The sequence below is a fragment of the Phasianus colchicus genome, chromosome 9 (genome assembly GCF_987193195.1).
Source record: "Phasianus colchicus chromosome 9, bPhaCol1.hap1.1, whole genome shotgun sequence".
NCBI lineage: Eukaryota > Metazoa > Chordata > Aves > Galliformes > Phasianidae > Phasianus > Phasianus colchicus.
In genome coordinates this window covers 8440360-8453646 of record NC_143444.1, presented here as the reverse complement: position 1 = coordinate 8453646, position 13287 = coordinate 8440360, and the positions used below count along the sequence as shown (strand labels likewise).

The 13287-nt window shown below is 39.9% G+C and overlaps 2 protein-coding genes across 4 annotated transcripts in view; one reads left to right on the top strand and one right to left on the bottom strand.

The window, feature by feature from the left end:
• The window catches only part of FIRRM (FIGNL1 interacting regulator of recombination and mitosis), a 22746-nt gene extending 11047 nt beyond the window's left edge, over positions 1–11699 (bottom strand). The window contains exons 1-16 of one of the 3 annotated variants that reach the window (XM_090146066.1): positions 11415–11699; positions 10923–10963; positions 10096–10184; positions 9087–9191; positions 8459–8599; positions 7396–7558; positions 6954–7038; positions 5943–6081; positions 5420–5500; positions 4736–4800; positions 4129–4277; positions 3118–3226; positions 2100–2286; positions 1285–1367; positions 896–947; positions 468–557 (exon numbers count right to left, since the gene is read on the bottom strand). In XM_090146066.1, coding sequence (XP_090002192.1) covers positions 468–557; positions 896–947; positions 1285–1367; positions 2100–2286; positions 3118–3226; positions 4129–4277; positions 4736–4800; positions 5420–5500; positions 5943–6081; positions 6954–7038; positions 7396–7558; positions 8459–8599; positions 9087–9191; positions 10096–10184; positions 10923–10963; positions 11415–11641 — 1806 coding nt within the window. In that variant the 5' untranslated portion in view covers positions 11642–11699. The remainder of the gene's footprint in view (positions 1–467; positions 558–895; positions 948–1284; positions 1368–2099; positions 2287–3117; positions 3227–4128; positions 4278–4735; positions 4801–5419; positions 5501–5942; positions 6082–6953; positions 7039–7395; positions 7559–8458; positions 8600–9086; positions 9192–10095; positions 10185–10922; positions 10964–11414) is intronic. The other 2 variants (XM_090146067.1, XM_031595669.2) reach the window with 2 other exon arrangements.
• METTL18 (methyltransferase 18, RPL3 N3(tau)-histidine) lies at positions 11640–13287 on the top strand. The gene is made up of 2 exons (XM_031595667.2): positions 11640–11708; positions 11865–13287. Exon 2 carries the CDS (start codon positions 12037–12039, stop codon positions 13015–13017), a length of 981 nt encoding a protein of 326 aa, XP_031451527.1. The 5' UTR covers positions 11640–11708; positions 11865–12036; the 3' UTR covers positions 13018–13287.

Here is a 13287-nt window from a genome sequence, read left to right as displayed (position 1 = left end):
AGAAAAGCTAGACGTGTATTCCCAAGTACTGAAATTACTTTAATACTCTTTTTTTTACTGTGTTGATTTTCTTGGTATTAGTTATGTATTGCAGCATGACTCTTCATCATAATCTCTATTAAATGAATACAAGTGATGACTACAAATTAGATTTTATGTACTGTGTACAATTTCAATGATAGAAATACAGTTTCAGTAAATAAGGGAGATGTGCTCTTTCCATACTTAGTCAAAAAAGGACTTCAGTGACACACTATTGTGTGTCACTATTAGAGAAGTGTACCACTATAGAGAAGTGTACATGCCTGCCTTGCTTTGAAGCACAAATTAGGATCTAACACTAACAAATTTACACTAGTGAGCACTCAACATCCTGACATTTCTGAAGGACAGGAGGAGCATACTTTGGACACAGGGCTCTGATTTCAAAGCTGTTTATTAAAGGCACATGCTGGTGCTGTACTTGCCTGATGATCTGGAGCCATCAAGAACAGCATGCGCTTCAGCAGAACACCCAAGACTGAGACCTGATAACACTCACTGGGCCACGACTTTATCTGGATTAGGAAAATAGGAAATGAATCTAATTAAATTAAGAAAAAAAATCACCACTCAGCAAATGAATTCTGTACTGAATGTTCCAAGAATTGCTACGTGAGATCACAATAGTAACACTACAAAAAACAATGCAGGACATGTCAGGAATACCAGCTAGATGACTTTGTATTTTCACAATACTGCTTTTGCTAACTGTTAGCCCAATATGAGGAATTAAAGACATCTCTATTCTGGATTTGGATAAGAACCATTAAACTCTCATCTTTGGTGATATAGAAATTTGCAGTAGAACCAGGATGAGAACCAGTGCTGAATTCCAAACATGACTGATTCTTACCAAGTGAGCAATCACCATACAGTGGTGAGCACACAGTTCAGCTGTTCCATACCTGAAATGTGAAAGAAAGGTTAGTGAGTCTGTATTTCCTAGACTTGTACAGATTAAATATCATACATCTTGTCTCAGAGATGGCCATTTCCCCTAACATATTTAAGCACAGATAGAATTTACTTGAGAACTGCTCCAGAAAGCAATCAAAAACAGAAGTATGTTCTCCTTGAATGAATGTAAAAATGGCTAAGCTATTTCCGTTCCTAATTGTCAAATCAGTTCTATATTTGAAAATAATTCAATGCTGGGACAAGTTTGTCTTAAAATTCTCTCTCATGCAACAGAACTAACTGGATCTGTGGAATCCTGCTTGATTTGTAACAAGAACCTCTTACCGAGCAAGGAAGCACCATGAGTCCATTGCTAGCAGGGATGTGATCATACTAGAACCCAGCACAGCATCCAGCAGAGCACGCTCCTGAGGAAAAAATACTCATCTAAATTCAAGCAGAAACAAATTGCAGGCCTACTACTACTATTACTCCATTAATTAGCACAGTAGGATTTTCAGCTCATCCACTCTGAAATGTTTTAACAGCTGATTGCCACGCTTTCTACTCAGCTACAATATTAACCCAGAAGATATGCCTTTAGTTTTACATATTTAACATGTGCATACATTTGTTATACATTCATTACAAGGAGATGAAGATGTCCCACTTTTCAAAATATTTCATGATGCACATCTCTTCTTTGCAAGGCAACTGCTACGTGTGTGTGTGTGTGTGTATGTAGATATATGTATGCATACATACATATATATTCACATTTAAACAACTGTACTGCTACTTTTTTTTTGCCAATTTTATTGGCGCTTTACTTAAATACAAATCAAACCTTTCCTCGTAAATGAAAGCACTGAAGTTTTCTTAACAACTTGGTATCCCCATGGAAAGAGAACAAGAATTCCTAATAAGGTTCCTAATGAGGAACAATAAGGTTCCTCAAGAAATTGTATGCAGCTTTATTTCCCCCTTCCTTCATAGGTAACACTGTGTGTGTAACTGAACCCCTGCATTTTGAAGAGGAAGTCAAAGCACTTCACACTCAATCATTTCTTCAGCTGCATCATTAGACATAACTCATTATTTTAAAAATATTATCTTTGCATCACAACAGCTGAAAAGATGATAAGCAACATCAGTCTTACCAGATGAGGAAATTGTGATGGGAGTGTGGAAGCAATGAAGGAGCACAGATGGACGCAGACATAGTGGTACAGGGTGATGGGGACTGCTGGCTGTCCTGTACTGATCACTTCTGGCAAACAAACAGGGAGAGAAAGCTCCGCAAAACATTGCTGGAAACTCTGGAAAAGAGCTGAGAGAAAAGACAGGCTGGGGGTGGGGGAGTGAGGAGGAAGAGGGGAAGGAAGAAAAATGATAACGGTTGTGTTACAGACAGGCAAGTCCCAAATCCTGCAAACAGCATCTCTACTACAGATGCTTTGTCTTCAACTAGAAACTACGGCAGTATCTTCAGTCCTTTATTTGTATGCTAGATTTATATTTTTCCTCTTTTACAAACACTATTTACAAAGACTATTAGAGCATTCAGGCATAAAAATGCAATACTTTAACTTAGCAAAGTGTCAACATTATATGCATATCTCTTGCTTTGTCCTGAACGTAGTCTAAGTATCATCCCTTTCTTGAAATAGAATCAGAATCACAGAATGGCCAGAGTTGGAAGGGACCTCATGGATCACGAATCTCCAACCCCCCTTGTCACATGCAGGGCCACCAACCTCCCCATTTAATACTAGACCAGGCTGCCCAGGGCCCCATCCAACCTGGCCTTGAGCACCTCCAGGGACAGGGCATCCACAGCCTCTCTGGGCAGCCTGTGCCAGCACCTCACCACTCTCCTTGTAAAGAACTTCCCCCTAACATCCAACCTAAATCTCTCCTCCCTCAACTTAAAACCATGTCCAAATAACAAAGATACTCATAGAATCATAGAATGGCCTGTGTTGAAAAGGATGACAGTGATCATCATATTTCTGATCTGTATCCTTCAGTCCTGAAGCAGGACACCGAGTCCTGTTTTTCCCAGCATAAGGATGTCAAACTTTACAAATCTGTGAGGGAAACCCTAACATCTGAGCCCCATTGCCAGAACAGATTGATCCCTCTAGTGAGGAATTACAGTGAAAATATTTTTGGTACCGTTTTCCTGTGTTCCAGAGAGTCTGCACTTCTTCAGGCTGAGAAGACAGCTTGTCCATGATGGTAATCAGAAGGAGACACTGGGGCAGCTGCTGCTCAGCAGGAAGACCTGGAGAATTGGTTTTGAAATGTGTCACCCTGGTAAATATATATGGTGCTTAAACTAGCTTTTAAGCAATTGAACAGAAGATGAAGAACTGGTGATGCAAAAAAGTTCTCAGTAAAACAATCCAAAGTCTCTTACAGACACACTCAGAATAAAAACAGAACGTTTATTGTGTTTGAAGTGAAAATAAATGCAATATCCTTTATCCATTAAAAGCTAAAATACTGTAGCATTGCTGCAAAGAATTACAATCTATGTGCCTTGTGCTTCCTATCTCTTTGATGGCACTGGATGAGACACTGAGTGCCCAAAGTTTTCTCCTGAGTGTGTCATGATAACCACAAGACAACAGCACACATGTGGGAGAAGCAAGCCAAGCCTACACAGAGAGAAGGAGCAACTGATGATCATAACTCTCACAATGTTGCATAGCTATCCAGAATTATAACGTGCAGGTCAGTGTAGAAATGTTAAAGGTGGTTATGACAGAAAGATAATCATCTTTCATTTTGAAGACATACAGTTTTTCACAGAAAAAAGAAAATTAGGAAAATGTCTGCTTCAATCAACACCGCAGCATAAAGTGGTTATTCTGCTTTAAAAGTTAGTGGCAAATATGGAATGAAAGCATGCAAAACAGCACAATTAATAGGATTTGTTAACCAAATTAATTGCAAATTTTGAGCACTTTGGAAAACATGCATTCAACAGCAACGTGAACTTCTAGGCAATTCATCTGAATTAGATGATTCTATGAATTCAGCTGACTATAACACAGTAACAACAAAAGAAACAATGCAAGCAAGTCAGTGCAGATTGTGGTCCAGAATGTCACCATACAAATTCTGGCTCCTTACACATGGTTGCATAGCACTGTACTAATGGTAGCTGTGTTTTAAACACACCTGAAATGTCCTTTAGCACTTGCTCCATAAAAGGGCTAAAGGGAAGAAGCTGACTGATGAGAGGATCCAGAGCCACAAGAAAAACCCGTGATATTTCATCTTGATGTACCTCTGAGATCACTGGAGCATAAAGACTGGGAGGAAATTTGCTGAGGAAAGAAGAAAAAACCAAACATTCTCAGTGGCATTACTTTTCCAAACAACTACAGAAAAGCCAACTTGTGCTCTCACTCTTACTGTTATATAAATGAGAGAAAAGACTCCTCATTTTTTAATATCTATTGTAGCCTAAGAGTTACAACTTTGTATTTAGTCTTTCAGCTCAAAACTCACCACTGTTCTAAACACTGCAAAGAAAACTTCACATTCTGTGAGCTTTAAAATGTGTAACATATTAGAAATACAGACAATGCAACAAACAGAACAAAACTTTTGAAAGAAAAGCGATAAGCTGTTCACAGATTAGGGAAGGAAGTACTTATAAGCATCACATAAATAAAAGCTGTTGCTTTAGGTAGAACTGGAATCCCTCTGGGAGCATTTAAGAGATTGAAAGCATGACAGTAAAGCTGGGAAAAAAATCTCAGATGTTCTGAATTTCACTTACCTGTATATCTGAAGGAACAGTTGATGCAACTGTGAGCATAAATCAGACAGGAAAGGAAGAAATTCCTGCAAAAGTCATTAATTTTGAAAGGTACTTGAATTATAGAACACACAATTAAATGTTTTCTTTCTGTTCTGCTATATTAGTGTGTGAAGTACTAAGCGGATCAAGTTCTAACAATCCACAGCACAAAAAAAGTACAAGACCATCCTAGGAATGGCTTATTGTTTAATTACCATGCATATATACATATATAATTTAGAGAAAATAATGACACTTCGAGACTTGTTCTTACAAAAATAGTAAGAACAGCTGTAACAGCCACATGTTAAATGCTCTGACACACACTGTATGGCTGTCTCATCCAGTCAGAATGCTAAAAATCAAACTCTTGCTCTTACCCCATGGGACAAAGTGGATGCAGAACATACCACCACTGCTTCTCCTAGACAGCAAAATTATCTCAAATACTTTCTAAAAATGGGGCAGTTTACAGCATCTTTTCTACTAATGAGGAAACTTAAACATAGCAACTAAGAGGGGAAGAAGTTAGTGTCAGAACTGGTATCGTACAGTGGCATTTCTTAATATTAACACTGCATCCAGACCATTAGACTGTGCTGCATGTTAAAGCATGCTGGCTTCAATCTGACACCACCAGAGAAATCAAATAATAAAACCTACCTTGGTGTAGTATACCAGGGAATTGGCAAAGAATCTGCACAGTTTGACAGTCTTCTGGAATAGCCTGAGGTCAGTGCCATCCTGTCCAAAAGAGAAGGTCTAAAACTTCAAATACAGACTAACAGGATTCAGAGGAAGTTTAAATTGCTAGCAGTGCTCAAAACCCATTTCACACTTGACTCTCTACAAACTCAGCAGCAATGGGAGACAAACTTTAGAAATCTTCATTATGTCTCAACATTTTCATATCAATATTCAGAACTGAAATGCTATCTTTTGGTTGACCTTGGGATTTCATCAATTTAGGAAATAAACAAAACTCCTATAGAAAATGGTGGACATTTGTTTCCAGTACCAATACAAATGAAGTCAAGGGGCCTGATTTTCATACAGTTTCAAAAGAACAAGGTATTCTGCCCACCACATATGAGCTAAAAAGAACGTTTAAAAAAAATAATACCCAAAGCACAGTGAATTTATCTTCCAGAAGCTCACTGGCAGCTTTGGAAGCTTTTTAATTCACCTGAATGTCAGACATCTTCATTTCCTCAGCTAGTTGTAAACTGGAATGAAAAGAAAGCAGAGTATCTTTGCACAGATCACTGAGGATGTTACTGTGTTTCAGATGGTACTGCAGCAGAGAATGGTGCTTCAGACTTTGCCTAAAAGAGGAATATAATGAGATGTTTAATTGTCACAAGTGATCACACACAAAAGTAGTACAAATCCAAACAACTAATTCTTCTATTTGAGCCAATTTATACCACATTAATTTGTGCAACATCCATGTACAAGGGTGTGTATGGATACTGCTGAGTCACGGCCTGAACCTCTGATTAATCACCTGAGGCGAGCAATGAGTCAGCCCTGGGAGCACAGGTGAAAGCAATTCACCTGTGCTGCAGGAAGGGGTGGAGCCTGGCTGCACCTCTCCTAGACCCATTTAAGAGCTGACTACCAGGGGGGAAGGATCTCTCTCTCTCTCTTCGGAAGATCCACTCCACTGGAGTTTCCTGAGCAAGCCCCCAACGCAGGTAAGCATCCTATTTATTCTCTTTGTCTTGCTGTGCCTAGCTCTCTTGCTTATTTCATTATTGTAACATCTTAATATTATTTGATTATATAATATTCCTTTATATAATTTTCATTGATTATACAAAGGGAAACAGACTGAGAGAAAATTGCTCTCCTCATAGCTGTGACAGAAGCACAGAAGGCAGGTAGGGTGAAAGCACAAGATAGCACAGTTTAAGTTAGAAACATCTACAAAACTACATGTCAGAACTCTTAAGACTATTTGTTCAGACAAAGCTATTTCAGATGCTGAAGCCAAGCTTGTATCACTTCTTCATGCATGATTCCTGTTTTTACTGATGGTGCATTTAATTCTACTTACTAGCTAAATTTTCAAAGAAATTGAATTCTCTAATTTCAATTTCATTTGAAACTCTGGACGTAAAGCTAGTGAAACTCTGGTTATATAGAATTATGGTCCGCTCATTTTGCAATAAAATTCAGGAATTTATAGACATACTTGATTATGAACTTCCATGTATTGGCATGAAGAGCATGGTCCATATTGGAAATGACAGAGCAGATCTCTAGCACAGTGTGAATTACTACAAAGGAAATAAGAATAGCAACAACTGAGTTCAAGCAGAGCCATAATTTCACAGACAGGTTTCTCTGCTATGAAGACAAAATGCAACCACAAACACTAGAGAATAGCACCACACTGACACTGAATCAGGAGAATGGCTCAGTTCTTAGGGATGCCCCTTTCAAAACAAACACATTCAACATTCCTCATCTCACACACAGGGTTTCAAGCAGCAAAATGCTGCCTTCTGAAGGGCTGGTCAGGACTGCAGGAGCTGAACTCAAAACCATTCTTTAAGATTCAAACATTCTTTCTATACAGAAAAAAGAAAAAAAAGACTGAGCAAAACTAACAGAACCTCTAGATCCACTTGTACCTGACACCATATCTGAGATGTCATCTTCAGTAGATGCAGACCCCACAGAAATCTGATCAAACAGTTCCATTAGCTGTTTCTGAAGAGAATAAGTTTCCTTGAACACAGCTTGCAGGAGGTCAGAAATCAAGTGCAGCTTCCCACAGTACACTGATTCGCTATCCTATAGGAAATGGGGAAGACAAGGTTAAAAAAAAGTTCAGGAATCACAGACTGACCTTTCAAAAAGAACAAAGCATAGATATACCTACTTTTACTCAATATTCAGCTAGATTTGTAGCTTCTGATACCAACACTTGCTTGCTAAATATAAAATACTATTCACCTGCACAGCCTAATCAAGTTAGTGAAGTCTGACTGGCTCCAGTGAGTTCAGTTGGCTTTGGACTAGCATTTGATTTATGAACCCAATATTATATTTCTGAACAAAACAGTACAGCTGTAGAACAAAGGAAGTAGCACTCCAAACATTTCCCAAAAGTTCAGAATTAAAATAGTTAAATAAAAGGTATGGCACCTGAGTTCAAATCTGGCTGTAAATGCTCCAGTAAGAAACAAAGTGAACAGTGAAAGTGAAGGCTCACCAAAAGCTGTTGTGTCCTTACAATAACCTTGTTTCATTTTCACTGTTGAAGTGGGAATTACTGTTACATCTAGAAGCTCATACATGTTACTCCTTGTAACCAATGAGATGGTCTTCATTTCAACTTTCAATCCACTTTGGAGCATGCATAGAAATAAGGCAAGCAGCACTGTTTTCATCAACATTTGTATCTCTGAAAACTCCTGAAGCTATCAAAAGTGCACAGATGTCACAACCTACGTTCATAAGCAGAGTGTTCAATTGACACTGATGCAAAATTTGGAAATAGCAGGGTCTATGCCTGCCACTACCAAGTACAAACTGGTAGGCAGACCAATGAAAGATAACATTTGTACTTGTACATGCTGTAAATGATTTAATAGCAATAGAAAAGTCCTACAGCAATATTATTTTGAAACAGGGATCATCTCCCAGAAAACAATCAGTAAGACAATTTTTCTCCTTCTAACACAGGCCTACCTTGCAGTGTGTAAACGTGTTCTTTATTACATAAAGAACAGAAGATGGAAGGGTGCGGATACTCTCCATGGGCACGCAGTCTTGCAGTGTGCAGATGTACCGTACACAACTGGTCAGAGTTTCCAAGAGTTGCACCACAGTCTTAAATCAAGAAGAAACAACCATAATTAGTGCTTTTCAACTCCTGCAAGAATTTCAGAAGCATCTGTTCTTAGCAGAATTGCGCCTAGATTTTATGACATTCAAAGTTCATTGCTATTTGCATCCATAAGTAGTTTATTAAAGATGTAAAATATCAACAAATTGAATGCTTTTTCTGATACCACTCCCTACTTCTTTTTGCTACTGTTCTCTACTTAGAAAACATCTTAATTCTTAAATGGCTGTAACAATAATTGCCACATTCAGTCTTTAAATATGGAGAATCGCACTCAATTTGCATTAGAAACTATGCAGAATTTGATATTTTCTTTGCGTTCTGATTACCATCGCAGGCTAAACATAGTCAAATAATTCATAAAACTTTAACTGAACTTTAATTGCAATGTTTGGATTACATTTTTACCAGCTAGTTAGCAAGTAGCACAAACACTCAAAAAAAAAAAAAAAACCCAGTTTGTGGACTTGCCTGTAAAAGATTCCTTACAGTACTGCGTAACTCTGTATTCTGGTCAGTTAATCCTTTGGCTTCACTGGAAAGTTCATACATCAATTTATCATACAACTGTAGAGTCTGTCAGGAAAAAAAAATCAAATAGCTTAAATATTTTATTTATAAACATAATAAATAGTAACACCCTTCTATATCCGCGTGCTTCCTTGGACTGGATTCATAGGCTACCAAGATAACTCATGGGAGAAAATGATGCTTTCTAGAATATAAGTTATAAAAAAAAATGATATATCAAGATGTGAAAACCATCTATTCTTCCTAAATTATAGACAATGCCAGGCAAATGCAGGGTATGGCACAGTAATCCTTGTTCAGGAGATGCATGCTATGAGCCACTTTTCTTGTATCTCTAAAATTTGCCATAGGACATTCAGGAAAGGAAATGGAAATCAGCTGGGAATTTTTACAGGCTTTAAATACACAAGATGAGGCCTGAAACTTTAGTTGGCATTTCAGCACTGCTTTAAGACCATTAAGATATAAGCACTGAAGAATATAATACAACCACAGCACAAAATAACATTTAATCAAAAAAGAGAACATACATTAGGTCAGTACTGCCTAAAGGTTTATTCAAAGTATTACTCACAAATACAACAAAAATTGTGATACAAGTTTTGGGTTCTTCAGCTTTTTATCAAGAAAGATGGCCTCAAGTGAAATTCCCCTTGGTTGTTTTATACAAAGCCCAACCTTCTCAAAAAGAGGGGAAAAAAAAGTGATTCTATTATTAAATAGAGAAAATAAGACAATGTTCAATCTTCTCCCCACTGTAAAGAATGGTAAAAATCACAGAAGCAATCCAGCAACACTGTTAAACTTTTAACTGCCAAATATTTATTTCAAGCTTGTATGCAAAGTAATAATTCTCTAGTGAGCCCTCAAAAGAAAAAGCAATGCATTCTAATCAGGTTTTCAGTACTGTACTGACAGAAAATGTCACGTTGAATTGAAGGTGGCATACCTTAGGTAATACTTTAGAGAAAAACGTTTCTTCCAAATCTCCAAGGCTGATATGAGGCAAAAACATTTCAGTCAGGATCCTCAAAACACCTGTAAAGCAAAACATTTTTAAAACATTATTGAAAACCATGTGATTGTCATAAGTACATAGGTACTGAACAGAGGAAAAAAGAAACTGCATGGAACAGAAATGGATCAGATATCTGATTCTGAGAGAAGAAACATAACATGTCATTTATTGCATATGTCACATTGGTTGAAAAGAACAGTAATGGCTCCAACATGCACAAAACATCAGTAACAGCGTCACACTGGACTGTACTTGGTTGAAGGCTGAGTATAGTTGTTTATCCATAGCCTGGCACCTAAACACAACTGGAAATTTCCATATTCTTAATCTCAGATAGTTACAATCACAACAGTTTGATGTGCTGGCTAACACTGACACACAGCTGAGCTGTGAATGTTAGCAAGAGTCCTAAACAGCTGCATCTCAACATTTCTTGATCATTCTCAGGTATCACAGGAGTAGCTCATAGGGTTCGACCATCTGTGAGATAACAGCCAACACCACGAAAGGCATCACCCCCTCTTTCAAGAGCCTAAAAATCACAAATAGGGGCAAGGAAAAAGCAGCCTTACATGCACAGCTTATGAGATTTTATGAAATGTATCCAGTGTGCGATTCCTGTAACACACAAGGTGCGGGATTGCTCAGGGCAGAAGGGTCATAGGTGAGGGCAGAACTCATTAACTCATGCAGAACTTATAATGTAAGTGCAACGCAGTAAGCCTTAGCATAAAGGCAACCAGCTGGCTGCTACTTACGGATGTGTTCAGTCCAGTCTTCGGACTCTTGATACATAGAGTAAAAGTGTTAAGGAAACTCAGGTTCTACAGTAAGACTGGATTAAGGCATCAGCAGAAGCAGCTGCGGCTTCTGCCCTGTGCGGGCTGCACACCCCACAAACCGAAGTGATGCTCCACAACCAGCACAGCTGCTCAGCACCCACAAATCAGAACACTCCTATGTTCTGGGAGCGTGCTTTGTATGTCGTGATTTTTTTTTTTTAATTTTTTTTGGGGGGGTGGGAAGGAACAGAGGCAGTTATTAAAAGCGCTCCAGGAGCCACACGCTATTTCTTGCCTTTTATGTTGGCGAAGTTCAGCACTCGCTTCCAGCGGAACCCCGCACCCACCCACAGGCTTCCATGCTTCAACTGCGCATGGCAGCCCCGCCATCTCGGGGTACCCCGTGTGGGTTCCCCCGGCTCCCCCCACGGCAGTCCCGCCCTCCTCCCACCCCTCAGGAAGGATATGAGGAGCCGGGGCAGGACGGCGGGCAGCTCCCTGCGGCACAGCTCCCAGTCCCAGCCGCCCAGCTCCCGCAGGAGCAGCTCGGGGTCGGTCTGGGACATGGCACGCGCTCCGCTCCCCTCAGCGGTGGCGGGAAAACTCAACTCGGCGCCGCGCTCCCAGCAGCCTCTGCGGCCGCGGGGCCGCTCCGTACGTATTCTACGCCCCCTTTTTTTCCCAGCGGTGCGCATGCGCAGATGGAAGCGGAAGCCCAACCACGTGTGCCAGGCGGAGGGGGACTGAGCGCTGCAGCCCGCGGTGGGTATAGGGAGCGGGCGCCGGGGGAAGCGGGTGCTTAAAATGCGTTTAGAAGCTGTCCTCTCTTTTAAAAAAAGAGAAAATTAGGATGTCGCTATCAGTTTGCTAGCGTTCTGGCAGTTTGGTACTGCGTAAAGATGCTTGCTCTGTTTGCAGGAATCATTCGCCTGATTCATTGGCAAAGCAGCGGGTATGCTGCCCACCGAGCGCTCGTTCCCACAGCGATAAGTGCCTGAAAACATCCTCCAAAAGAGAAGTAAAAGAGAAATCAGCGCTGCTTTTAGATGAGTACTTCTGGCTGCGACTTCCCAGTCTGTTATTCCTGAGAATGGATTTTCGATTTAATTTTTTTCCTGATGAAGATGGAAGCAAAGAGCCCAACGCTCACAATGAGACAGAGCCCTGTTCTCCAACACATGAGCACCAAGAGATGAGGCTGCCCGAGAAAAAAGCCTGCATCAAAGCTGCCAAGGAGCACTATATCCCTGCAGATGTCAGTAAGGTTCTGGAAAATAAAGTCCTGGAAACAGTATCAGGACTGTACTATGTAAATACGTCTGTTGTGGAATTGACATGCCAAGATGGCAGGCACGAAGAAGATATTGTGTCAAAAAGTGTTTCTTCTCACTCTGATCTCATCCCAGGAGTCTATGAGGGAGGACTGAAAATCTGGGAGTGCACCTACGATCTGATGGATTTCCTTTCTGAAATTAAAATCCAGTTTGCCAACAAGACAGTGCTGGACCTTGGGTGCGGGGCTGGACTGCTGGGAATAGTTGCCTTAAGGGGAAATGCTGAGAAAGTCCACTTTCAGGACTACAACAGCACGGTGATTGAGGAAATAACCATGCCTAACGTGGTGGCTAACTGTATAAATGATGGCAATAAGGCAGACAGTGAAGATAACAGAAAGAATATTAAACCTCCTTCAAAGAGGCGCAAGAAATCAGAGTGCCTACCTGACAAGCTCACCAAGTGCAGGTTTTTCTCTGGAGGGTGGTCTGAAATCAGCCAGCTCCTGTTAAGCAGCAGCAAGCCCTGTTCAAAATATGATCTAATTCTCACATCTGAGACCATCTATAACCCCGACTATTACAGTGCTTTGCATGATACGCTGGCTCAGCTGTTGGCTAAAAATGGCCGTGTGTATTTGGCAAGCAAAGTGCATTATTTTGGGGTCGGTGGGGGTACCTACCTCTTTGAAAAATTCCTTGAGGAGAGGAAGGTGTTTAGGAGCAGCATAGTGAAAGAAGTTGAGGAAGGGCTAAAGCGCTTTATTTTGGAAATAGCCTTTAAAGATTCCACTTAACATAATTCCAGCAGTGCTCCAAAATTATCTTGATACAGACAAACTATTTTTATCCTTGTGTGTATTTTTTAAAATTTTACTGGGTTATTCAAAATGGATGAGTTAATGCTGTTCTTTTCTAGCTACTGAACTGTTTGACAAATTCTGATGCTTGACTGGAAGTGAAGGACTTTTCTGATTCTGGTAGAAAAGTATAGTTCTGCATAAAGTATCATCTCTTCAGCCCATTTTGTTACTTGTATGTGTTTAAAAATAAAGCAAGTCACTGTT